The following is a 27,153-nucleotide window of genomic DNA, read 5'->3' as shown; positions in this document are numbered from 1 at the left end:
CATTATCATTTTAAAGAACTGTTTTTGTGGGTAAGAGGCATAGGGGAGGAGTATGGATGATATAAAAGTGGGAAGTATGTGCAGGTGACAGAGAAGAATGTGGAGGGTATAACAGTGGTAACTATGTACAGGAGAGGAGTGTGGAGGGTAGGGCAGTGGGCACTATGTAGAGGAGTGTGGGGGGTATAACAGTGGGCAGTATGCACAACAGAGGAGTGTTGAGGATATGCCAGTGGACAGTATGCACATGAGAGGTGTGTGGAGGGTATGATGGGGGCAGTATGTACAGGAGAGGACTGTGGAAGGTAGTAAGGGGGCAGTATGTACAGGAGAGGAGTGTGGAGAGAAAAACAGTTGGTCGTATGTACAGGAGAGGAGTGTGGAGGGTATGATGGGGGCAGTATATACAGGAGAAGAATGTGGAGGATATGATAGGGGCAGTATGTACAGGAGAGGAGTGTGGAGTGTATGACAGTAGGCAGTATGTACAGGACAGGATTGTGGAGGGTATGATGGGGCAGTGTGTACAGGAGAGAACTGTGGAGGGTATCACAGCAGGCGGTATGTACAGGAGAGGAGTGTGGACGATATGATAGTGGGCAGTATGCACAGGAGACGAGTGTGGAGGGTATGACAGCTGGCACTATGTACAGTAGAGGAGTGTGGAGGGTGAGACAGTGAGCAGTGTGTACAAGAGAGGGAAGTGGAGGGTATGACAGTGGCCAGTATGTACAGTAGAGGAATGTGAAGGGTATGACAGTGAGCAGTATGTACAGGAAAAGAGTGTGGAGGATATGACAGTGGGCACTATGTACAGGAGAGAAATGTATGACAGTGGGCAGTATGTACAGGAGAGGATTGTGGGGGGGGGGGAGGGTATGACAGTGGGCACTATGTATAGGAGAGGAGTATGGAGGGTATGACAGTGAGCACTATGTACAGGAGAGGAGTGTGGAAGGTATGACAGCGGGCACGATGTACAGGTGAGGAGGATGAAAGAATCTGGGAAGGAAAATAAAGGTTTGTGGAAAGTTGTTTAGGGACTGCACACTGGTTAAGCGGGCCCATACATAAATTGAAACTAATCCAGTTAAGCAGAGACCAGCCATAGTCGATCTATGTATGGGCTAGCTGGTTGTACACAAGTCAATCTATTAATTGACTTGAGTCCAACCAGCCTGTCAGGTCTTTCCCAAAACAATCAGTGCTGCCAGCTATAGTTAGCAACACTGATAATGTATTTTGTGGGTAGAGAAGGCTCCCCAGTGGCAGAACACCATAACACTGCGGGAGTGATTCCACCATCCACAGGTCAGTAGGTGAGAGGGTGTGAGGGGACAGGTTGAGGAGAGAGGTCCGCCAGCAGTGGGATGTGAGGTGGTCATGGAGGGATATCAATCAGTGGGTGGGGGGAGTAACTGGGAGTTATATCTTTTGGAGTAGGGTCTGGGAAATGGTCACCTGTGATATAAGTTGAAGGGAGGTGGCCAACATGGGAAGTGGCTGGGGAGTGACCTGGTTGGTGGGGAGTGTGAAATGGATGATGTGTTTGAAGTTTCTTTCACATTTGCGGTAACACTTACTGCCCTCTGAAAAGTGATCTGTGGTGGATTGCTTTTCAACGAGTGGTATAGCAACAGCTGACAGGCGTTCATGAGGTGCTACTGCCGTCTCCTTTGTTTTGCTTACATTGCTGAATGGTAGTTTTACATTGTTGGACTATGCCGTTACTGTGAGCGAGTTTGGCTTGCAGTTGCAGAGCGGCTCCATTGAAATCAATAGGCAAGTTTGACAGGCGGTGCTGCCTGTCAGACTCTGCAGGCTCCAAGCTGTCCATTGAGCTCAGTGCCTCTGACAAGAAGTGAGGAGAGGCACTGTGAACTCATCCTCTCAGTCTGCTGCAAACAGAGTGTTCCAGCTTCTGTTTAAACTGGCCTATCATTTTTTGGAGGCAAATGGGCCTATCTTAAAGGTAAGGGGAATGGAGCGGCAGATTCAATAGCCCCTATGTTAATCTGGCCCTGATTATATTGGACTTTTATTATTTGGACTTTAATTATGTTTTACGTTTTTTTGTTTTATATGAAGCGCTTCACTATTACTTTGCACATTCATTCACTGAAGCACAGTTTTACTGCTTTTTGGTGTAAGTAGCCTTATTAGACACTTTTTCTCACTGAGAGGATATAATTTTTTTGTATTTTTGCATTTTTTACTGCTCCCTTTTTACTGCAGTAAAGAACTCAGTGCAATCCAAGGTTAATTTTCCTTTCTTCTAACCTCAAATCTTATTGTGCGTCTAACTCTGAGACCTTAGGGTAAACAATTTATTTTAATTGTACATTACAGGATACAGACGGCATATTCATGCCACCACCCACACCAGTGGTCACACACTTTAACGGCACTTCTGCCAAGAGCCCCTATAAAGGCACTCAGGCCCTTCCTATCACATTTTTGCCATGAGGATTTGTCTCAGGATAGTCTACGTCTGGGAGACAGGGTATGCGTGTCTGGAAGGAATACACGGTAGCCCAAACTCTACTTTACTGAGTACCCCACAGGGTAATACCCTTATTTGTAGCTATAGCACTAACCAGGTGAAAGGAAGCCAATTCAGAGTCGCAGCTGAATATTCTCTCTGATAAAGGCCCACACAATACTCCTCGGAATGACAATGTGTCCTTTGCACCAGAGCAGAGCAGTTTTAACATTGAGATCCAAGATAAATCTTAAGGTGAGATTCGCCATGAGAGTTCAAGATCTAATAATTGCTTCCCTCGAGGCAGTTTCTTTTGCCCAATATCATTCAAGAACTCTCCAACAGCATGAAAAAAGCAGGCTCTTTCCCTCGACCTAGCCATGGTTTTATTCAGCCAAACATGAACTTCCTTTTCTTAGTGGTACACCAGACCAGTTCAATCAGAAATAAATCCTTCCTTCCAATAAAAAGCCCTTACAAGAGATGCAAGCCTCTTAGGCTGCGGAGAAGTGTTCTAATGCTTGACAGTTCAGAGAACATGGCCAAGAGAGGAAAGCAAACTCCTCATCAACCTCTTGGAGCTCAGAACAGTTAAGTTGTCCCTGCAGCAGTGGAACCCCCTTTTGAAGGGACACCTAATCCGGGTGCAGTCAGACAATGTCATTACAGTGGCATATATCAACCATCAAAGGTGCACAAGGTGCCTGGCTGCCTTGAAAGAAGCAAACCAGATTCTCTCATGGACAGAAACTCACTGTTGAGCGATTTCTACAGTCCACATTACAGGAGCGGACAACTGGCAGGCGAATTATCCGAGCCACTGCCTGGACTAAGGGGAATGGTCTCTTCTTCCAGATGTGTTCAAATCTGATATGCCAGAGATGGGGGATTCAGGATGTGGACATTCTGGCTTCGCAATTAAACAACAAGCTACCTCTGTTGCCAAAATCAGAGATCCTCCAGCCCTGACCTTAAATACCCTCATTATCCTCTGGTCTCAGTTCATTTTAATTTCTGCCTTCCCTCCAGTGTGAATTTGGCCTTCCTTGCTACATAAAATAGAGAAATTACAATGGTGAATCTAATTGAACCAAACTGGTCCAGAACAACCTGGTACACAGACTTCTAGCAGATAACCCATGGCCTCCTTCCAACAAGCCAGACCTGCTAGCTCAAGGCCCGCTATTCCATCCTTCTCCACAGCCTCTGGCTTTGATGGTAGGGCCATTGAAACCCAGGGCTTAAAAGATAGGATGGTCTTGGGTTAAAACCCCTCTATTATCCAAAGCTAGTTTCAGCGTTCAATCTCAACAAGGATATTTCTAAAAATCCAAAATGTCTGGACCTAGTCAGAGCCCTTAAATAATACCTTAACAGCATTATATTAGTGTAGTTATATTCCCTGTACTGTTTGTTTGCCCTATCTTGTAATGATGGGTTCACATGTTGTGGCCTGGCTGAGATTGTAGTGTCATAGCTGATCAATTGCTTTATTTTCATTCATTAATCCTTGTACCTTGTATCCTTTAGACAAATGGATTCCTTCTTTTATGTCCTCTCAAGGGTCATCCTGCTTCAAAATCCACCACTGGATGGTGGATTAGGAACTTGATTGCAAGAGCTTATGCTCTTAAACAAAAACCTTCTCTTGTGGTGTTGCACGCCCACTCCACCATATGTGTGGGAGTTCCTTGAGCATTTTGGCAGAAAACCTATGTAGTCCAACTTTATAGGGCCACCACCTGGCTTCTGTTCTTTTGAGAAAAGTTTTACCAGGTGGACATCCAGTCTTCTGTGGATGCAGCTTTTAGCTGTAAGGTTCTTGCAGTGGCACTTTGGTCATTCGCCCCTATTGGTTTCTGGGCATGTTGGCACAGGTTTGTTCAGTTGTAACCCACCCTTCATATTCATTGCTTGGGGTCATCCCATGGTGTGTGAATACCCTACAGTACAAATAAATAAAAGCAATATTTACTTACCTGTAAATTCCATACTTTGGAGTACCATACAGGACACAGGCCACCATCTTATTTCCTTGGTTTACTCTGCAATGCTTGTTACAATATGAGGTGTAAGTATAATTAGCTGAGGCACCCTAGGTGAGGGTACTTCTCAAAAGCTTTCCAGTGTCCAGTCACTTGAAGGTATGTGCCTATAACCCATGATGCAAGCATATGTTGCCCGTGTCCTATGCTGTACTCCAAGATATAGAATTTATAGGAAAGTCAAATTCTTTTTATTACAATTACTGGAGTAACTGGTATATTTGATTTTGTACATTGTAATCATATTGCCTCTTTTCTAGAGTGAAAAACTGTGCTGTATGTAATCAATTCTCATAGCTGAGGTCCTCCATCTCCTTCTTAATTTTGTTGCCCTTCACTGAACTCAAATTCAACAATGTCTTTCCTGAGGTTTGGCGACCAAATTGAACTGCATATTCAAGATGAGGCCAAACCAGTGTTTTGTAAAGGGGTAGAATTATTGATTTATCTCATGAATACGTGCCTTTTTTAACCGCTTCAGCCCCGGCAGATTTTACCCCCTTCCTGACCAGAGCACTTTTTGCGATTTGGCACTGCGTCGCTTTAACTGACAATTGCGCGGTCGTGCGATGTTGCACCCAAACAAAATTGATGCCCTTTTTTCCCACAAATAGAGCTTTCTGCGTTTTTTTTTGCGCTATAAACAAGAAAGAGTGACAATTTTGAAAAAAACACAGTATTTTTTACTTTTTGCTATAATAAATATCCCCCAAAAATATATAAAAAAATATTTTTTTTCCTCAGTTTAGGCCGATATGTATTCTTCTACATATTTTTGGTCAAAAAAAAAATCGCAATAAGCATATATAGATTGGTTTGCACAAAAGTTATAGCATCTACAAAATAGGGGATAGTTTTATGGCATTTTTATTATGCATAGTAGTCCATTATGCTTTACCTTTGCAGAGAATGAAAGAGGAAGTAAACCCATCAGAGTTTACTTCATCTTTAACTGCAGCTTTGCAATGCATGCTATGGAATTATGACGAATATATGAATGAACATTCCGTTAAAATGTTTACTCAAGAGAGGTCACTAAATAAATGCCGATTGATGGTTACTGCACACTGAAACAGCATCATTGCTAACTGCTCACTGGTTAAGGAAGACAGATAGGTCCACACCCGCAATCTTCTAGTAATGTAGTATTTTGCACACTATAAAAGCACAAAAGAGGAAAGCAGTGTAACACTATTTTTACACATACATACATGGTATGCTTTGTCATCACCTATGTTGACAAAGCACATCCTGTATATGTGATTGTGAAATGGCTGTTAACCAATATTTTTTCTTTGTCAAGCTTTTACAGTATGTTTCAATTCAAAGATTATTCTATGTAGACACCAAGTTGCTGGATTATCTACTTTCAAGAATCACTTTCCTTTTGGCTTTAGGACAAGAAGTGAAGGAAAATCTCCGCAATGGGACATAGATGGCGCATAAAAATCTGACAGGGGTTATGACCCTCCTTTTCTCCCTCCAAAATGGGGGGGGGGGTATTGCCATTAGTTCTAAATTTAGTTCCTCCTTAACAGAGCCTACATTTAGAAAAATTGAAAGTGCTGCCAATCCTGATCCAAGAATACTAGTTGCCTGGCTGACTGGCATCAGTAATATTAGTCACTGAACTGTAACAAATTCCAAAGGTTTGCACACGTCTTCAAGGAAAATGCCTCTGAAAGTATTAAAGCTATTAGATCAGCATGACAACGAAGGAACTGGCATGTTCAGGAGGTGAGGGCAGCAATGTTAGCCTCCAATTTCTGTCAGTGCAGGTTTCCTTTAATGAGAAGGTATTTTTATGTATATCTTTAGCAACCGTTGTCTGACTTTTTCTTTAAACATCTTAAAGCTGATTTAACCCTCAGATTTAAGTTCCCTCCTCTCCTCCCCTCCATTACACACACACACAGCACAATTTTGGTTCATTTACTTTTTTTCCATGTTCCAAAGTTCTGTGTCCCCACCCATGCATGTCGCTCAGCCCCCCCGTGCCTGCTGTGCCTCCTGGGATATGCGGGTCACATAGTCCTTCATTAATTGGAGGGGGCAGACCTAGCAGCATGTCATCATGAGGCCCAGCCGCTGAATCCAGAAGAGCGGGCTGCTGTTACCACTGACAGGACTTCCATCTTCGTACCATCTTCCTTCTGGGTTCATGCACGCACCATGCCAGTTTGAATGGTTGGCCTGCAACAACGTCATTTCTGCGCATGTGCACGGGAGTCACGATTGTGGCGCAGCACTCTGAATGACTCGTATGTGCCGTCTATTCAGAGCGCAGTGCACATGCACCGATGATGTCACCGACTGCTACACATGTGAATATTTAGGAGATTTTCACTGGACCCACAGTTAAGCTTTATTATAAGCTTACCTGTAGGTACAAGTGAAAAAGCTGTTTTTACTACCAAATATGTTCATTATTGTAAAAGGTGAGCTATTAGCTTCCCTTTGAGTAATAGAATGTGTAACCTTCTAGGTCAGTAATTAAAGCTGTACTCCAGATATGAAATTTATTTGAAACTAACATTGGTCCAGTTTGGCACATGTAAGTAAAGCTCATATCTAGAGGTCAGCTTTAAACCTGAACTGCAGGCTAACTACACAGTATAAATAAATAGATACCAAATATCTTTCCTAGCAAAGGATTTTTCCTTACACCTCTGCCAGACATGACACCCAGTAGGGCGACACTACAGGCTGTTGACAGAACAATGAATGAACAGCACCACATGGATGTGGGTAACTCTAGTCTCTCCTAGTCAGTACACATGTGCATGCAAAACTATGCCGCCCCCGACCTATTCCGCCTACCCTGTGTAAAAAATATATACTTTTTTTTTTTTTTAGTCCACTCCCATCATGGGGTTATACAGCTTTAGCCCTCTTGTATCAGTGCACGGCTGCTGGCAAGAAGGGGAGGGGGCGCCAACAACAGCTGGACCATGGGAGCCTATGGATGATGTCACAACTCCCAGAATTCCCAGGCATTATTGAGTGCTAAAAGGTAGCATTAAGGCTGACCACATACTACAACCTGATTACAAAATAGATCATGCAGAGAATGTATATTTACTAGAAGAAGAAAAAGAAGTCACCATATATTAAAAACGGAACAGCACTCAGTCCCAAAAATGTCCAACAAAAACAAAAAATGCATTTGCCCATGGGACTTTAACAAGGTGGTGTTCATTAACAAGTACAAGGCTATATAAAAAGTAAAAACCGTTTCTAGGATTTAACAAAAAAGAAACAAAATACACATAACAGTTCTACATGAGTAGGAAACAGAATAAAAACAAATAATTCACCAATGTACATTCTGAATAACAGCCTAATTAATAGATCATTGTTGAATTGCTGAACCTGTAATCTCTATGCATTTCCCGGGACAAAGCCCACTTCAGCAGAAGACAGCCAAGGTTGGTTTAAGTGTACATATAGCAGTGAAATCATGAATAAAATCTGCCAGAATTGCAGAATTAAAGCCAAAAAAAGAATAAAAAAATCAAAGGCTATGTGGAACAATCTTGTTTGGATCCTAATGCTGAAGATCAATACAAAGGAGGGTTTCCCCCCTGGGAGCTGAGGGTGGGTGGGCATCAAGATTCACATGGAGAGTCCCCCACTGCAGAAATCCTGTGGTTATTATGTCTTCATAGCAAATATGGGGAAAACTACCAGCATAGAGGTGCATGCTGGATCTCCAGAGAATCAGACTGGGCTTTGTCCCACGAAATGCATAGACATTTCAGCTTCAGCAATTCAACAATGATCTATTAACCACTTGCTGACCGCCTCATGCATATATACTGCGCCAGAATGGCACGGGCAGGCAGAGTAATGCATGGCTACATTACTCCCCTCCTGTGGGCAGGGGGCACAATTGGTGCCCGAGGCGGTCTGCATTCTTCCAGGAGCGATCCATCCTGAGGGGGAGGCCACTGATTCATGGCCTCTCCCTCACGATCGCTCCTGGCAAATGAGAAGCTTCCTTTGCTTCTGTAATGTAAACAAAAGCAGAGGAAGTGATGTCATCTCTCCTCGTGCAGCCTTTTCGTTCCAGATTTTGAGGAGAGAAGACATCTACTGTGAGTCTGCATCAACACTACACTGACACTAGCACAAAGAAGGCACATAACAAACCCCCCCCCCCCCCCATCACCCCCTGTCACAGTGACACCAATAGCAGTTTTTATTTTTTACCGATTACTGCATTGGTGTCATTTGTAACTGTTATAAGTGTTAGGGCAGTTAGTGGTAGGCCCCTTTAGGTCTAAGGTGCCCCCTTAACCCCATAATAAAGGTTTAACCCCTTGATCAACCCCAGTTAATCCTTTCATCCCCTGTTGCCAGTGTCATTAATAGATCTTTTTTTTGATCGCCGTTTAAGTGTCACAGGTAGCCAGGTAGGTAATTAGGTTCATCGTAAGCTTTTTATAGTGTCAGGTTTAACCCCCTGATTGCCCCCTAGTTAACCCTTTCACCAGTGATCACCATATAAGTGTTATAGGTGACGCTGGTTATTTTTTTTTTTATACCCGCTGTTTATTACCCAATACGGGTTTAACCCCTGATCGCCCGGCCAGTGATTTCAGTTAGATTTTAGGGTCTGAGTTGCCCCAGGCAGCGTCAGATTGGTGCAAATACCGCTAACACCCACGCACGCAGCATAAACCTCCCTTAGTGGTATAGTATCTGAACGGATCAATATCTGATCTGATCAGATCTATACTAGCGTCCCCAGCAGTTTAGGGTTCCCAAAAACGCAGTGTTAGTGGGATCAGCCCAGGTACCCGCTAGCACCTGCGTTTTGCCCCTCCGCCCAGCCCAGCCAAGTGCAGTATCAATCGATTACTGTCACGTACAAAACACAACACACATAACTGCAGCATTCATAGAGTCAGGCCTGATCCCTTCGATCGCTAACAGTTTTTTTTGTAGCGTTTGAATCTCTAACAGTCAGGTGCTTTTTTTCCTGCGAGTCTCACTAGTGTACCAGTAAATTTAGAGCCCAAAATGGCAAATCGAAGGTACACTAGTGAAGAGACCTACATGTTTCTGGGCATGACGGATAGGGAAGAGGAAGTCACTCATCTGTCAGAATCAAGCTCAGAACACGATCCTGTAGACAACAGTGGCTCCATGACAGATAGCTGTGATGACGGAGTTGTGGTCCCTGCCAAGGTCAGGCGTACCAGATCCCGATCTTCTGCTGTTGAGGTGCAAGAACCGCAAGGCTCTCATATGGAGCAGAGAAGTACTAGTGCCGCTCATCCTTCTGGTGAACTGGCAAGCACCAGCAGCCTAGAAAACCCTGGTCATAGTCAAACCAACACTGCAGTAACACGTGGTGACTTGGCGAGTCCCATAAGTGCAGGTCAAGCTGGTGAGATGGCAAGCACAAGTAGTGTCCCGCTGCCACCAAGAAGACAAGAAGACAAAAACAGGCCTGTCGAGCCAATAGTGCCCTTCCTGCTACATTTGCCAATCCTAATCAGGAACCCACCACTTCTGCAGCAACCATACTTCCCCCATTCACTGGCCAACCCGGCATTTTGGTGGTTTTACGTCACTTGATTTTTATTCGCTGTTTTTCACCGAAGATCTCTATAGATCTATCGTGGACCAAAATATTTTGTATGCTGGTCAATACATCGCCGCTAATACCCAGTCCTCCCTTGCCAGGGATCGGAAACCAATTACGGTTTCTGAATTTAAGAACTTTCTGGGCCTATTCCTCGACATGGGCATAGTTAAAATGAGTATTTTGCGATCATATTGGTCCACTGACCCAATTTACCATATGCCGTGTTCTCTGCCTCCATGACCAGGGCACATTACGAGCAGATCTTGCGGTTCATGCATTTCAACAACAGTGAACTCTGTCGTCCTCGTGGAGACCCTGGATACGATCAGCTCTACAAAATTCGGCCCCTTGTAAACCACTTCAACCAACGTTTTGCAGACTTGTTTACTCTCCATCAAGTTGTCTGCGTTGATGAGTCCCCGATTAAGTTTTCTGGCCGCTTTTCTTTCAAACAATATCTTCCCAGCCAGTGTGCCAGATACGGGGTCAAGCTGTATAAGCTCTGTGAGAGGGCCACAGGCTATACATGTAATTTTATGGTTTACGAGGGAAAAGATAATCACCTAGAGCTGCCGAACTGCCCAGATTACAAAGGGAACGTTGGCAAGACTGTGTGGGACTTGCTTCCAACCTTATTCGGAAAGGGGTACCATTTGTATGTGGACAATTATTACATGAGCGTGCCACTTTTTAGTCACTTGTTTGATCACCAGATTGGAGCATGTGGCACCATGCGGCTTATAGATTCCCGTCGTAGGCTGCTTCAAGTGTAGTAATTTGCTCGCTATGAAGTGGAGGGATAAGAATGTTTTCGTCTTTCCTCTCTTCATGCAGACATGACGGTCCAAATTCCTAAGGCGACTGATGATGTGGAGAAACTCCTCTGTGTTCACGAATATAAAAATATGGGAGGGGTGGACCTCAACGACCAGTTGTTGGCACCGTACCTTGTTGCCTGTAAGACCAGAAGCTGCTACAAAAAGAGTGTCTGCTTATTTCAATTGGCTTTGGTGAATGTGCTATACAGAGCTTCAGGATGCACTGGGTCCTTCCTTAAATTCCAGGAAGAGATCATCAGAGCCCTTCTGTTTCCAGACGGTGCTCCACCTCGCCATCCCAATCCAGATACAGTAAGCCGGCTGCATGAGAGGTACGTTTGTCGTCCCGAGTACCCCTACCCAACGAGCCCCACAAAGATGTCATGTCTGCAGCAAGCACGGATATAGGCGTGACACCCGCTATTATTGTCCCTCCTGTCCTGACAATCCTGGTCTTTGCATTGGTGAATGCTTTGAACGCTACCATACACTAGTTGAGTATTAGCATAGGGTACAGCACTGCACAGACTAGGACACACTTTCAAAGGGTTTCCCAAGATGCCATTGCATTTTGAGAGACCCGAACCTGGAACCGTTATGCCGCGTACAGACGACCGGACTTTCCAGCAGACTAGGTCCGACGGGATCAGTCCATTTAAAAAAAAAAAAAAAAAAAAATCAGACAGACCTAGAAATAGATCATGTTTCAAATCTGTCCGGCAGACTCCATTCCTATCGGAAAACCGTTCATCTGTATGCTGGTCCGGCGGACCAAATACGCCGCAAAGGCAGCTCTTGGCTACTGAACTTCCTTTTTTAGTCCCATCATACGTCATTACTCTCATTACTCTCAAAATGAATGGACTTGCAAACGGACTTAGTCCGTTCATGTGTGGGCAAGTCCGTTCAAGTCCATTCATTTAGGAAGTCCATTGAAAGTCAGACCTAGTCTGCTGGAAAGTCCGGTCACGTGTACGCAGCATTACAGTTACAGCCGTTACAGTTACAAAAAAAAGTGTAAAAAAAAAAAACTAAAAAAAAATAACAAAATAAAAAAATAAAAATAAATAAAATAGTTGTTGTTTTATTGTTCTCTCTCTCTCTTGTTCTGCTCTTTTTTACTGTATCCTATTCTGCAATGTGTTATTGTTATTATGTTTTATCGTTTTTGCTTTTCAGGTATGTCTTTTTTATACTTTACCGTTTACTGTGTTTGATTGTTAACCATTTTTTCAGATTTAGTTAAAAAAATGTTTATTTCTTACTATTTTTTGTCTGTTACATATATATATATATATATATATATATATATATATATATATATATATATATGATTATCTGACTGTCTCATCTGAGAATCTCTTCTCTCATCCTACAGGTATGTGCTAACTGAACAATCTCCACCCAAAATCTGAAACACTGCTATCTGCTTTTCCTGTGTGTCTTTAAAAATGCTGGTATGTTGTTTTTGCTCAACAGTCTGTAGCCCTGTCCACATTACAATGCTTTATTATCTCCCTTGTCTTACCCAAAATTATGGCCCGTCTAACTTTAGCGCCCTCTTGCTAGTCTGTTTCTGAAGTTAGAATTTTGCCCTGTTAACCAGCCAAGCTTTATTACCTTCTGAGTGATCATTGAAATCCACCCACAGCCCACCCCTATCAGTATAAAGATAAGCTTCATTTTGGGGGAAGCTATTGCAGGGGGCACACTTGCAACTGGGGCTCTTTCTCAAAGTGGGGGGATTTCTATAAGTGGAAGCACTTCTGACTCTGCACTTCAGCTAATGCACAAAGCGAAGGTACACAAAATACTTTGAAAAACACCACAAAGACACTAGGTGACCTCATTTTACCCTTTAGCTATTTCTCCTTATAACATGCACTCTCTACCACTCCTCCTGACAGCTCTGTCCTCTATACTAAAATGATCTCAACTCCACCCCTCTTCTCCCCCCCCCCACAGTATATATATATATATATATATATATATATATATATATATATATATATAATCACCCTCACTTCTGTCCTCTCCTTATTACTGCACCCAACTCCTGCTAAATCTAAATCCACACACACTAAAAATCTCCAAGACCCTGGGGCATGTCCCTTCATATAAATCTCACTCCCATATTACCTCCCTCACCCTCCTGCTTCTCCTAACCTCTAGCGATATATCCCCAAACCCTGGGCCTCCATCATTAAACTGTACCCATCACCCTGCACCCTCTGGCAGCAGCCGCAATCAACACAATTTAGTTCCCATTTCTATTCTTCCCAAAACCAGACTGCCTTTCTCTTGTGCCCTTTGGAACTCCTGCTCTGTCTGCAACAAACTCGCCTCTCTCCATGATATCTTTATCGCCAACTCATTTAACCTACTCGCCATCACCGAAACCTGGCTCCACGAATCCGACACTGCATCTTCTGCTGCCCTATCCCATGGTGGTCTTCTTTGGACTCACTCCCCCAGATCCAATGGACGCAAGGGAGGTGTTGGAATCCTTCTAGCCCCACATAGCACCTTTCAGGTACTCCAGCCACCTCCCTCTGTAACTCTCCTCTTTCGAAGCACACTGCATTCGTCTCTTCACTCCAATTTCTCCAAGAATAGCCGTGATCTACAGGCCCCCTGGACCAGTATCAACATTTCTTGATGACTTCTCTGCCTGGTTACCCTACTTTCTTTCTTCTAAAATCCCCACAATCATTCTCGGGGACTTCAACATCCCTATTAATACTAACACTTCTGCCCTTTCCAAACTTCTCAGCCTAACCTCACTCCGAAGGCAATATCCTTGACCTCGTTTTCTCTCACCTTTGCACTTCATGCAACCTCTCCAACTATCCATTCCCTCTCTCTGATCACCACCTTATTAGTTTCACTCTCTCCCTCTCCTTCACCTCCTCTCCCTCCAACCGCATTAAAGTTACCCGCAGAAACCTACGTCATCTCAATCCTTCACTTCTCTACTCTACTCTACTCTACTCTACTCTACTGTCGACAACCTCTACGACAAAATCTTACCCCTATCCTGCACCAACCTAGCCACTTCTGTCTACAACGCTTCACTTCTAGCCTCTCTGGACTCACTGGCCCCCCTCACTACACACAAAATCAAGCCCCAACCCCTTCAACCTTGGCAAATAGATGTCACTAGAAGTCTGAAAAAACATAGTCATGCTCATGAGCGCCTGTGGCGCAAGACCAAGTCTCAGATTTCAACCAATATAAATCTGCCCTCCAAAAATACAATTCCAGCCTCCTCTCTGCCAAGCAGAACTATTTTATCACTCTTATCAGCAACCTATCATCCCGTTCCCGTCAACCCTTCTCTACTTTCAACTCTCTACTTCGGCCTCCACCTGCCAACTCACTCACTGCCCAGGAGATTGCCAATCACTTGAAACAAAAGATTGATTCAATTCGCGCGGAGATCTCTACTGTTCTGATACCCTCCATGCTTTACACATCATGCCCACAGGCACAAACATTACTTCCCTCTTTCAAACCCACCACTATAGACGAAGTTGCTAAACTACTTGGTAATGTCCACCTTACCACCTGCCCTCTGGATCCTGTTCCCTCACAAATGCTACGTTCACCCTCTGGCTCTATGCTATACTCTCTAACTCACATCTTCAATCTCTCTCTCTCTCTTCTGGCATCTTCCCCAACTCTCTAAAACATGCACTTGTCAAACCCATACTTAAAAACCCTCACTGGACCCATCCAATCCTAACAACCTACGCCCCATCTCCTTGCTCCCCTTCTTATCCAAACTCCTCGAACGTCTGGTCTACAACCGACTGAGTGTCCACCTCGCTAATAATAGCCTTCTTGATCCCCTTCAGTCTGGATTTCGTCCTCAACACTCCACAGAAACTGCTCTCCTAAAACTAACAAACTATCTACTAACGGCCAAAACCAATCGACATTATTCTGTTCTCCTCCTCCTGGACCTCTCTGCTGCCTTTGATACGGTTGACCACCCCCTCCTCCTCAAACTCCACACCTTTGGTCTCCGTGACTGTACTCTACAATGGTTCTCTTCCTACTTATCCAACCGCACCTTTAGCGTTTCTTACAACTCTACTTCCTCCTCTCCTCTTCCTTTCTCTGTTGGGGTCCCCCAAGGTTCTGTTTTTGGACCACTCCTATTTTCAATCTATACCTCCTCCCTGGGTCAACTGATAGCCTCCCATGGCTTCCAATACCACCTCTATGCTGACGACACCCAAATCTATTTCTCTACCCCTCAGCTCACTATTTTAATTTACTATCGGATATATCAGTCTGGATGTCACACCACTTCCTCAAACTCAATCTATCCAAAACCGAACTTATAATTTTTCCTCCCCCATATGCCCCTTCCCCTGATCTCGCTGTCAAAAAATCGATGGCACAACCATAAGCCCATCCCCTCATGCCAAGGTTCTAGGTGTAGTCCTGGACTCTGAACTCTCCTTCAAGCAACACATCCAATCACTGTCCAAATCCTGCCGCCTCAACCTCCGCAACATCTCCAATATACGCCCCTTTCTAACCAATGACACAACAAAGCTCTTAATTCACTCGCTGGTCATCTCCCGCCTCGACTACTGCAACTCCCTTCTCTTTGGCTTACCTCTACATAGTCTATCACCTCTTCAATCCATCATGAATGCCGCTGCCAGACTCATCCACCTTACCAATCGCTCTGTGTCTGCTACTCCTCTCCGTCAATCCCTCCACTGGCTTCCGCTCAGCCAAAGAATTAAATTCAAAATACTAACAACTACGTACAAAGCCATCCCCAACTCTGCCCCCAGCTACATCACTAGCTTAGTCTCTAAATACCAACCTACTCGTTCTCTTCGTTCCTCTCAAGACCTCCTGCTCTCTAGCTCCCTTATCACCTCCTCCCATACTCGTCTCCAGGACTTTTCCAAAGCCTCTCCAATCCTATGGAATGCCCTACCCCAATCTGTCCACCTATCTCCTACTTTATTAGCTTTTAGACGATCCCTGAAAACACTTCTCTTCAGAGAAGCCTACCCCACCCACACCTATTTGTATTTTCATTTTCTCCATCAACTTGACCCTCCCTTCTAGATTGTAAGCTCTAACGAGCAGGGCCCTCTGATCCCTCCTGTATTGATTTGTATTGTAAGTGTACTGTCTGCCCTCATTTTGTAAAGAGCTGCGCAAACTGTTGGCGCTATATAAATCCTGAATAATAATAATTTCATGACTTCCGATTTCGCCGGATGCCCGGTTGTAAACCGCACCATTGGGAAATTTGGAAAGTATTTTATCACACTGATCTTGGTATGGTCAGATGCTTTGAGGGCAGAGGAGAGATCTAGGGTCTTACAGACAATTGTTTAAAAAAAAAAAAAAAAAAGGGAGTACCTGTCACTCCCTATTTGCTATCATAGGGGATATTAACATTCCCTGAGATAACAATAAAAAATATATATAATTTATGAAAGGAACAGTTAAAATTAAAAAAAAGAAGCACCCCTGTCCCCCCCTGCTCTTGTGCAAACGCAAGCGTCAGTCGGGCGTCATATGTAAACAGCAATTGCACCATGCATGTGAGGTATCACCGCAAAGGTCAGATCGAGGGCAGTAATTTTAGCAGTACAACTCTTCTGCAAATTAAAAGTGGTAACCTGTAAAGGATTTAAAAAATGCATGTAGTTTGTGGCCGCTGCATGTTTGTGTGCAATTTTAAAGCATGTCGTGTTTGGTATCCATGTACTCAGCCTAAGATCATCTTTTTAAATCAAAAATTTGGACAATATAGTGTGTTTTAGTGCATTAAAATGTGTGTTATTTCCCCAAAAAATGCATTTGAAAAACCGCTGCGCAAGTACTGTGTGAAAAAAAAAATTAAATACCCACCATTTTAATCTGGCCTTTACTTTAAAAAAAATACAAAATAAATTATATATATATATTTATATTAGTGGTTGGGGTTCAAAGTAATTATCTTGCAAAAAATGTTTTTCATGTAAACAAAGTGTCAGAAAGGGCTTTGTCTTCAAGTGGTTAGAACAGTGGGTGATGTGTGACATAAGCTTCTAAATGTTGTGCATAAAATGGGTTGCACTGCCCTGCCATTTTAGCACCTCAAGAAATGAGATAGGCAATCATAAATTAAAAGCTATGTAAAATTTCAGAAAATGTAACCTAGGTTGTAGATGCTATAACTTTTGCGCAAAGCAATAAATATACACTTATTGACTTTTTTTTAACCAAAGACGTGGCTGAATACATTTTGGCCTAAATGTATGACTAAAGTTGAGTTTATTGGATTTTTCTTATAACAAAAAATAGAAAATATCATTTTTGCCCCCAAATATTTACGTTTATATCGCAAAAAAAAAAAAAATTGCTGAGGCAATCAAATACCATCAACAGAAAGCTCTCTTTGTGTTAACAAAAGGACGCACATTTAGTTTGGGTACAGCATTGCATGACTGCGCAGTTACCAGTTAAAGCAGCGCAGTGCCAAACTGTAAAAAGTCCTATGGTCTTTAGGCAGCCAAATAGTTCGGGGCTTAAGTGGTTAAATAAACTGGTGTACAGAATGTACATTGGTGAATAATTGGATTTTATTCTGTTTCCTACTCGTGTGGAAATGTAAATATGTGTTTTTTTTAATTTTTTCGTTAAATCTTAATAAAATTTGTACTTTATATAACCTTCTTGCACTTGTTAATCAACACCACTCTGTCAAAGTCCCATGGGCAAATTTTTTTTCGTATTGTACATTTACCAAAACTATGCAAGCCTAAACTATCTTTTCTTCTTAACAAATTAGAACATATAAGATCATTTTACACTTTTAATAATACAACATTATCACAAAGGACATAACACTAAGCCATTTACTAATGTCTTTTTCTTACATATAACATAAAAATATACTTTAAAACCATTTGCAGTTATTAATGCATGCCTGTTTATGCTAATGTTTCACTAAATACTGAAGTATACCCTAGTTTCAATTACATTTAAAATAGCTGGAACCCTTACGGCCCCTACCACCTTAGAAACATGCAGTTTTCACCTTTTCTATATCTTATGTGTTTAGAAGATGATTAACACCACATCTTCAACTACGGTAAATATTTCACACATTTGGTGACCAATGGAGATCCCCTATAAAAATATTTGGTGATTCTGTTCCATCCATTCTGTTGTTTTTAAATGAGGTCCATAAACATTTGAACATTTTTTTATTCCTTGCAAAAACCAGTCTTTTAACACTGTCATTTGGATTATTTTAGCTTAGTTACAGCAAGGAAAGCAACAACAGAAACATTGACGGCATGGATTCTTCTTTTTATATTCCACAGCTTGTTTGATCTGAGCTTTGGCAACACTAACGTAATCTTTAACATTTTCCACGTTTAACTCAATGACATTCAGAGTCTCAGCCTGCTCCTCAACCAACAAGGCCATCTGTAAGAAGAGGTCATGGACCTCTCTTATACGAGTCTCCAGCTTTAGCAATTCTTTGTGCCGGGTTTCAATTTCATTAAGGGCTGAACGAGCAACTTTAACATCAGAAAGAAGATTTTCAGAGAAGACGTCCCATTTTCCTTGTTCTATCATGTCTTCTATCTGGTTTCCAGATACATCTTTGCCCATGATTTCTAGCTGGCGTTGTATGCGGATCTTGCAGTTTTCTCTCTGAACCATTTCAGCTTCATTGTATTCAACCATGGCTTTCTGGAAGGCTCTTGTAAGAGTAATATACTGTGCTTTAGACACACGTGCAATAACAGAATTTTCCCCATGTACGGTTTGAGCATCTTCACTAAGGTTTTTGAGGCTTTGAAGCTTTCTGTGAATGCCTTCTCCTCGTAGCTTAATGTCTTTAGCAATACTGTTTGAATCTCTTTTGATACTACTAAGGCGACGCATTGAAGTGAGAAAACGCGTGGTTTGCTTCCCCAGACGTTTTACATCAACTTTTAGTAAGTGGTTCTCTGTCCGAATGACCTGTATATCATTGTAGAGGACTTCTAAAGAATGGTCTGTTTCAAACATAGCAAGTTCTTGAGAAAGATCTTCTTCACCATTTTGAACATATTGACTATGAAGTCTTGAATACTCAAGCAGCTCACTCAGACGGTCCTTCATGGTTACTACAAAAGAAGCAAAAAAAAATAAAATATAAGCAAAAAGTGTGGTAAATTGTAAATAAATGGATAGATACAGATAGTTGCCTAACAATTACAGTCAACTCAAAAACCTGCCATTGATGACTACATTGTTTTATTTTCAACAAAAACTCTTTAGTATGGTTTGATTTTGATTCTGGCATCTACCATTGTGTGAAACTGAACCAATGCCTTGGCAGGAAAACACCACACTTCAAAATGTTCTGTGTTCACCAACCACAACATAAGCCTCACACATAGATAGAGATAGAAGAGACACATACACAGAAAGAATTTTGATTGGCGATTACATTTTTCTATTCTAAAATAACGCAAAAGGCAATTACCTTACTTTTGTTATCCACAGTTTACTAAATATGCACATTAAAGTATAAATTAAGGCTTTTTTTAAAGTTTAAGCTTTTATTGCCGTTTATGCCTCCATTAGGGAGATTCACCCTCTCTATTTGTCCGGTTTACAGTAACCAATAGTGAAAGTGAAAAATACCCACATTTTGGGTTGTCACCAGACAGGTAATAGAGGGAACATTTTCCATTAGACCCCTTTCACACCACACCGCCCATAGCGTGGGCGGTAAAACGCTGCTATTTTTAGCGGCCTTTTTACCGCCGGATTTGCGGCGCATTTCGGCCGCTAGCGGGGCGCTTTTACCCCCGCTAGCGGCCGAGAAAGGGTTAAAACCGCCGGCAATACGCCACAATAGCGTATGGGGAGCAACGGTAAAGACACCGCTCCTTCACTGCTTTAAAGAAGCTGCTGGCAGGACTTTTCCCTGACGTCCTGCCAGTGCACCGCTGTAGTGTGAAAGCCCGAGGGATTTCACACTACAGACAATGGTGCAGCTTTTGTAGGGCGGATTGCAGGCGCTATTTCTAACGCTATAGCGCCTGAAAAACGCCCTGGTGTGAAAGGGGTCTTAGGGTCACACGTTCTGGTGACAACCAGCAATTCCCTCATATAGGGGGGATTTCCACTTATTTCCAGTTTTGGTTATGTGACAGAAGTAAAAGGGAAATCTCCTCAATATTACACAGATCAAAAAGAAAAAAACTCTACTCCATCCAAAAAGAAAAAGAAAAATGCCTTTAGTTCTACTATAACCCTCTCCTGATATGTTTTATCCCTCAAACCTTCACCATTTCCTCAGACTTGTCACCGTTTCAGTTAGAATTAGGGTCAATGTATTTTAGGTAAGCAACTTTTTTTTTTCAATTTCGTATCACAAATCTTGGTGTAAAAATGGACTCCCAACTCACTTTTGAAGCCCATATAAATCACCTATGCAAGACCTCTTTCTACCCCTCCGTAACATCTCTAAACTCCGTCCCAGTCTCTCCCTCTCAGATGCCGAAAAGCTGGTTCATGCTTTTGTCTCCTCCAGACCTGACTACTGTAACACACTTCTTATTGGGATCCCTAGAAAGAGTCTGCAGAGGCTTCAGTACATCCAAAACTCTGCAGCAAGAATGCTGATGAGAGTGCGGAAACATGAGCACATTACCCCCATTCTTCACTCAATCCTGGTGGAGACAGGAAGCCAGTGAAGTGAGTACAAGGTTTCTCTCCTCATACACCAATGTATCCATGGACATGCCACCCCCCCCCCCCCCCACCTCAAAGAACTTCTCAAACCATTAAACATGTCCCCTCCATTCCATTCACTCAAACCTTCTTCATATACCCAGAACTAGACTCAGGACAATGGGAGACAGGGCCTTTTACGCAGCTGTCCCGGGTCTGTTGAATGCCCTGCCTGACACTTTGAGGGCTCCTCAATCTACTGACTGTTTTTAAAAGGTCTTAAGACATTTCTTTTTAGCAAAGCTTTTTGCCCTGTTTAGATGTTCGTTTCATTGTATAAACTGCTCATTTTTCTTTTTTCTTTTTAACCTGTAGCACTTTGAGATCTTTTGATGAAACGGGCACTATAAATAAAATGTATTATTATTATTTCTGTAGTGTCAGCAACATTTGTTGCAAATGCACAGTAGAGTTTTTGGGTCCTACTACGGATAAAAACAAAAAACTAACACATATTAGTGGCATCACTGTGATTGTCAGGAGAAAGAATTTATTTTTGGTTGTTCATTGGTGGTAGGTTATGGTAAAAGCAAGATATATACATATATACAGCTACTTTTTTGATATATACGACAGTGCTGGTGCTTGCAGGTTTGTTTAATATCCCTCTTACCAGTTGCAAATACTTACCTTTTCCCAGCTGAAATTAAGAAAACCTTTTAGGGTATAGAGGAGCATGTGACTCACCCCATTTGCTAATTACAAAGCCCTAGAATTGTAATATGTGAATGGAGAGACCCCGGGTCAGCTAGTGTAAGGTAGAAATCTGACTTTAGGTTACACATGGCTTTTTCGCCTTATTGTTCACAGCAAAACAGAGGAACAGGGGACTAAACAGAAGTAAAGTATTTGCTGGTAGGGATGGTGTGAATAAAAAGGGAACCATATGCTTTACCCAGTCTGTTGTTTTGACATATAAACCAATAAAGTTCCACGTCTACTTCCCTACCAAGATCATTTCCATCCTATTTCACTCCCTGGATTCTGTGTACTGTCTACATTCCCATGTTTAAATTTACTAACCACTAGAAGCATGACAGTGTTCACATACTGAACTATCAGCAGGATGCAACTACTTCCACCACTAATTTTAAAGCAGGAGTCATTGGGTGTATTGATATCATGTGAAAAAAAGGAACATAGAAACCATTAAAAAAAAAAATTAAGAGTGTGCCTTTGGTAAATGGATGGCTGTATGGAAGCTTTAAAACAGTTTTTTTTTCTTTATTTGAGTACTTTATTCAAGTTTTTCTTTAAATGGTTATTATTGTTAACAAGCATGTCTAAATATTTTCCCGATTGCACTACAGGAACTTAACCGGATCCCTCATTCGGATTCCTTCATATTACTACCATTTTATGAAGCTGACAGTCCCACTGAGGGAGCAATGAGAGAGCCAAATTATGGGGTGTTTGGCAAGACATCTAAAATGCACATTCATTCATGTTTAGGTGCCCGACTACTAGGCCCCTTTTCACTCGCAGTGGATTCTGCTCCAATGAGCAAGGGATCTGTGAGCAGATCTCCTGCTGGTCAGAGCCGAATGGGATGGAGGTCACATCTGTGTTCATGCAGTTTCTGGCAGACACAGGTGGTCCCCTGTCAGCTCTATGGGTGGCTGGTTGTAAATGGACTCAGCAGTCCGTTTACATCAGGCTATCTGCAGTCTGGCCCACAAAAACATAAAAGGACACAGTCCTTTTCTGTTTTTCTTTTTCAGACCTGGATGGACCCCGGAGGTAGGTGGGTGTAAATGGACACAAGTTTGTTTACATCTCCATAGGGCTCCATGAACCTTCCAAACAGACCTGCTGGAAAAAAACTGACAGGTGGACCTAAATCGGAATTCTGGCATTAAAGGGGCCTTTGTAAAGTGGTTTAATGACTTTGAGATAAAGACCGGTTTACAGGCAAACCTCATTTTTTCATGTTGGATAGAGTATAAGGAGGTTTGTAACCCCTCAAAAGATCTATATCCCATGTTTATTCTTCGAGTCTCTACAAAAGGCATTTACTATTTTTATCTGGGGAAGTCTAAAACTGGGCTCTGCAAAACAATTTTGCAGAGACACTTTCTTTGCCTCATTTCACTGCAGATTTGACCAGAGTGGTCAACTGGTTCCATGGTGGCTCTGCCAAGCAGTGCATCTTTATAGAGCAGGCCATTGCCCAATGCAATCGCAGAGCATGTCCATGGATCTAACCTGCCTTAAGAGGGGCTTAATTCTAACTCCTTTACCTTTGGATAGATACATGGACAGGTTCTACTTGTCTCTTGTGGGGCCTATGACCCCCCTTTTTCAGAACCTAAAGTTTTCACCAACTCTGTCCCACCCAACATTTCCGACCTGCCATAAGTCCAAGTCCCACCGTCTGGTTCATATTCCATGCAATGGGATAGTACCCACTCTCTCTTTCATCCCTATTGGATCTATGTCCATTTCTCATTGGTCGAAATATAGTTAGTGGTTTTCTGCTCCTTACCTTATAAGGAGCTATTGGTTTGGGACTCGACTGCTCCTTCAAAACTCTATGCCTGATCATATATGCTCAGTGATATATAGCATCCTTGTGTGCTGCACTCATTTTAATTATACAGACTGCTGGGCAACAGAACTTGGGGTTTTGATCCCACTGGAAGACTGGGATAAATCCTTCATACTTACTACTTATCCTTAGCCAGTAAGGTCCATGAGACAAGCTTCAATTTACTATCTAGGTGGTACAGGAGCCTGTCCCTTCTTCATTGTCTCTATCCATCTGTGACTGATCTTTGCTGGTGTTGTCAGCAGAGTCAGGGCACCCTGACCCATCTCTGGTGGGCTTGCTCTTGTTCATAGGTTCTAGACCTCAATCTTGAAGGTGTACGCAAAATTCACTGATGCGATTATACCAAACTCTCCCTGAATTTTACTGCTCTCTGTTATCTCTGGTACTCACAAATGTATTAAGAAAGACATATGTATTTTTTAACAGGGGCTCGGGGGATTATCCTGCACCACTGGAAATTGACACAAGCTTCAGCTATTTTGGAATAAGTTTCTCAGATGGACCATATTGAGTGTATGGAGGCTATCAATGCACATGAACTGGGCACTTATGACCAATTTAAACAAATTAGGTTCTCCTGGAAGGTCTTTAGCCTCCTAGGGATTGTAAGACCTCCTCGTAGCAAGCTGAAATGGAATCAATCGCCCTCCTTTTGTATTTTCCTCTGGGTGCCACATTATTTTTTCCCTTTGCTGCCATTTTCTCTCTCCACCCTTTTTTTCTTCCTATTACTTTTAACCCCCTCAGTCTTCTCCTCTAGATTTTTTTTTTTTATGTAGCGCTACACCATAGAAGACGCTGGTGAATGTTAGTTATCTCCCACCCTGCACAGCCGGACACATGAATTTTACATACACTCTAGAGTCAAGAAGCAGTCCTTGCAGCTTTTTTTATTAGGGGGATTTGAACTTGGATGGGGAAGGTTAATACAGATGGCCCACTTGATCAGCAGAACTCTTCAGGGACTCAACCTATATACATCTGGTATATACACACTCCTTTCTTATACCTCCAGAACGCACTTGCTTGTAGAACCACAATTCCCAGGACCAGCTAGCACTTTGGTTCTGATCCAACACTAACTCAGTCAGATCCTTGCAACTGCCCTTTGCAAGAAGGGACAGCGGGGTCGCTTTTAGTGTAGCAAAAAATCGAGAGGTCTTTGGTGCTAACTGTCCTTCTCTTGTGGCTACTGCTCCCTGTACCACCTCTTCAGGCACTGCCAACCCGCCTGGCTGCAGCTTTCTCTAGCCCTCCTGGCTACTTCTCCACAGTCCTCCCAGACTGACTCTGCATCCATCCCAGACTGCTTACACCCAGTCCCTTCAGGCATGCCTCTCAGTCCTCTGACTTTATCACACACCAGCCTACGTGGCTGCTTTTCTCCATTGAAATTTACCCGGCAGTGTCCTCTTGCTGGTCCTCTCCTTGCTCCCATGTCACCTGGTCAGGATCCCTCCGTGTGTCAATAAGAGGGGTCCCTTCGGCACCCAAGCCCGAGTTCACTCCCCAGACTGGGAAGCTCCTCTCAAAGACCACGACAGCCTAACTATTACGCCTGCCACACAACCCCCCCCCCCCCAAAAAAAGTGATAGCCACTATGTGATGCTAGCCTTATAGGGAAATAAACCTTTAGCACATTGATTCTTGGAACAGGATCATTTGCTTGTTCACATGCAAAAAACATCATCTATATACCTGTACCAACAAAACACTTTTAGAGCAGACCAATTGTATACAAATGTAACACAACAGGAAACTATGAATATATTCAGCTCGACAACCAAGGGAACAAAAAAAGTAGAAAATAGAAAGTATTGTCCTATGCACACATCTTCCATTGTCTGTTTAAATGACTGTCCTTACTGTAATACAAGCTTCAATGAAGAACATCTTCATCCTTCTTATAAATTGTGGCAGAATATATTGGCCTCTACAGTGAGAGCTTCATAAGGGAGGAACCTTTAACATGGAGGAACCTTTGCAATAACTTTCCGGTCTCAAGAAATGCCTGCTAGTTATTACAATATCTACAGTCCTCTGATTATTAGTATGATGGTCAGTGGAAAGAATGCTGCATACATTTGTGGTCAGTGGGAAAAAACCCCGTTTACAGATCGCTAAAAAGGTCTAGGGTCAGTGGGAAATTATCTGAGAGGCAGAAGCTGAATGAGACCCCAGGAACCTCTGTAGGAACCCTAGTTTAGAAAGGTTGCTGTAGAGCTTTAGCCTAATATACACAGCCTGGTTCAGACCACAACAGTTGCACCAACACACGCTGGCATATGTAATTTACAACACTGCATTTCTTTTTTAGTTACTGCAGGATTATCTTTTAATGCAATGCGCTTCATTAAGCTTCTTTTTTTTCCCCACAGCGGGAACCAAAAAAGATTTTGTTTAACCTATCGAGTGTGGCAATGAGTTGCACCGCACTACAAGCATGCTAAGCGGTGCAAAAATACAACTTTTCCCAATTTTGTTTTCTTTGCTCATTGGTGTGTCCTGAAACTTTGAAAATAATGCATATTGGCTGCACCAAAATCCATCTTCACTTCCAGTTCCTTGCTTTGTGTAATGATTCTTAGGATGGAGAATCTAGGTTTAATGATTCCTGGGATGATCAGTGTTTCGGTGACACAACAAGGATGTGACATGTATAGTAGATGGCACAAAAAGGGTTTAGAACAAACTTTTTAGTTAAATGGTATGTAAATATTCCATCAGTGAGAAACCTGCCCACTACAGTATCAGAGCAGTTAAGGATAACAAAAGTCGGAGGCTAAAAATTTACCATTATAATAGTATTATATATATATATATATATATATATATACACACATACATACACACACACACACATACATACACACACACACACACACACACACACACACTAAATATTTAAACATTAACTTACATTTAGCAAATACAAACAGCAACTGGCAGTTATTTTCAGCATGCTAAATATATTCTGCCTTTTATGCCATTGGGTCCTCCAAAACTATACTCCTAGCATGGAAGCAACCACAGTGCACAATATATACTGTAGAGTTGTGAAGTGATGCACCAGAGGAGGCAAAAATGTAATTCATACTGAACGATATTTCCAGTAAAATAAATAAAGGAAATAATGCGACACCAACCTGTACACTGCTTCTCGTCACTTGCCAATTCCTCCATTTTGCTCTCCTTCCTAAAATTACCTCCATACACCAGATTAAACAAACATTTAATGTAACATCACGCTTTTGGAGAACTGTTACAGAGAAAGGAAACTGAACTGCCCATCGATTTCTCTAAAAAAAAATAAACGCTGCTAGGCTGTGACCACACGTTAATGGGCTGGCTTATAGGGACAGCTGTATGTGTAACTTCTCAATTTAAAGAAGTTACCAAATGACTCAAGTTACCAAAATGGGAAAGAGGATGTTTAGAAAGATAAAAAATAAATAAAAAAATGACCCTTTTTTTTCCCTTTCTTCAAGATAACCGTTGAGCACAATTACATAGCAATGCAGAAGCGTTCCTGACAGTGGCACATGAAAAGCTGCAGAGCTGGCACAAGAAATGGCTTATTTTATTTGTGTAAAATAGTACAGTTGCTTGACATCAAGACTTTCTTGGCAGATAATGAGCTTCCTTTAAAATCCTTTGTTTTGCAATTTAGATACTCTAAAAAGCACATCTACATACACTATGAATTTATAGCAAAATTAAAGCAAAACTAAACCCACTGATTTAATCATTTTTCAAAACAATTGCATTCAAGGCTGGCCTCTGGTTAGGAGTACGCTAGCAACTGTGAAAGTTATGTTAGCTCTCAACTGAACTTTCTAACCTTCAAATTACCACGTGCAGCACCATGGAAACACCACATTTAAATTGAAGCCAA

General features: G+C 42.3%; 1 protein-coding gene and 1 long non-coding RNA gene across 6 annotated transcripts in view; one reads left to right on the top strand and one right to left on the bottom strand.

Annotated features, from left to right (window-relative positions):
• Window positions 1-27,153, top strand: part of LOC143987575 (uncharacterized) — a 45,076-nt gene that overhangs the window by 1,800 nt on the left and 16,123 nt on the right. The window contains exon 2 of the long non-coding RNA XR_013276664.1: window positions 12,320-12,398. This is a non-coding gene — a long non-coding RNA (uncharacterized LOC143987575). The remainder of the gene's footprint in view (window positions 1-12,319; window positions 12,399-27,153) is intronic.
• Window positions 17,767-27,153, bottom strand: part of STX11 (syntaxin 11) — a 75,255-nt gene continuing 65,868 nt past the window's right edge. For 4 of the 5 annotated variants that reach the window (XM_077486402.1, XM_077486398.1, XM_077486400.1 and 1 more), the window contains exon 2: window positions 17,767-19,088. In XM_077486402.1, the coding sequence (XP_077342528.1) occupies window positions 18,226-19,083 (858 nt within the window). In that variant the 5' untranslated portion in view covers window positions 19,084-19,088 and the 3' untranslated portion in view covers window positions 17,767-18,225. Of the gene's footprint in view, window positions 19,089-26,404; window positions 26,582-27,153 lie in introns of those variants that run through there. The other variant, XM_077486399.1, reaches the window with a different exon arrangement.

This window comes from Lithobates pipiens, unplaced genomic scaffold (genome assembly GCF_037356315.1).
Source record: "Lithobates pipiens isolate NorthernLeopardFrog02 unplaced genomic scaffold, aLitPip1_a1.2 Scaffold_18, whole genome shotgun sequence".
Classification (NCBI taxonomy): Eukaryota; Metazoa; Chordata; class Amphibia; order Anura; family Ranidae; genus Lithobates; species Lithobates pipiens.
Note: the sequence above shows the minus strand (reverse complement) of the source record. Positions and strands in the feature narration are given on the sequence as shown.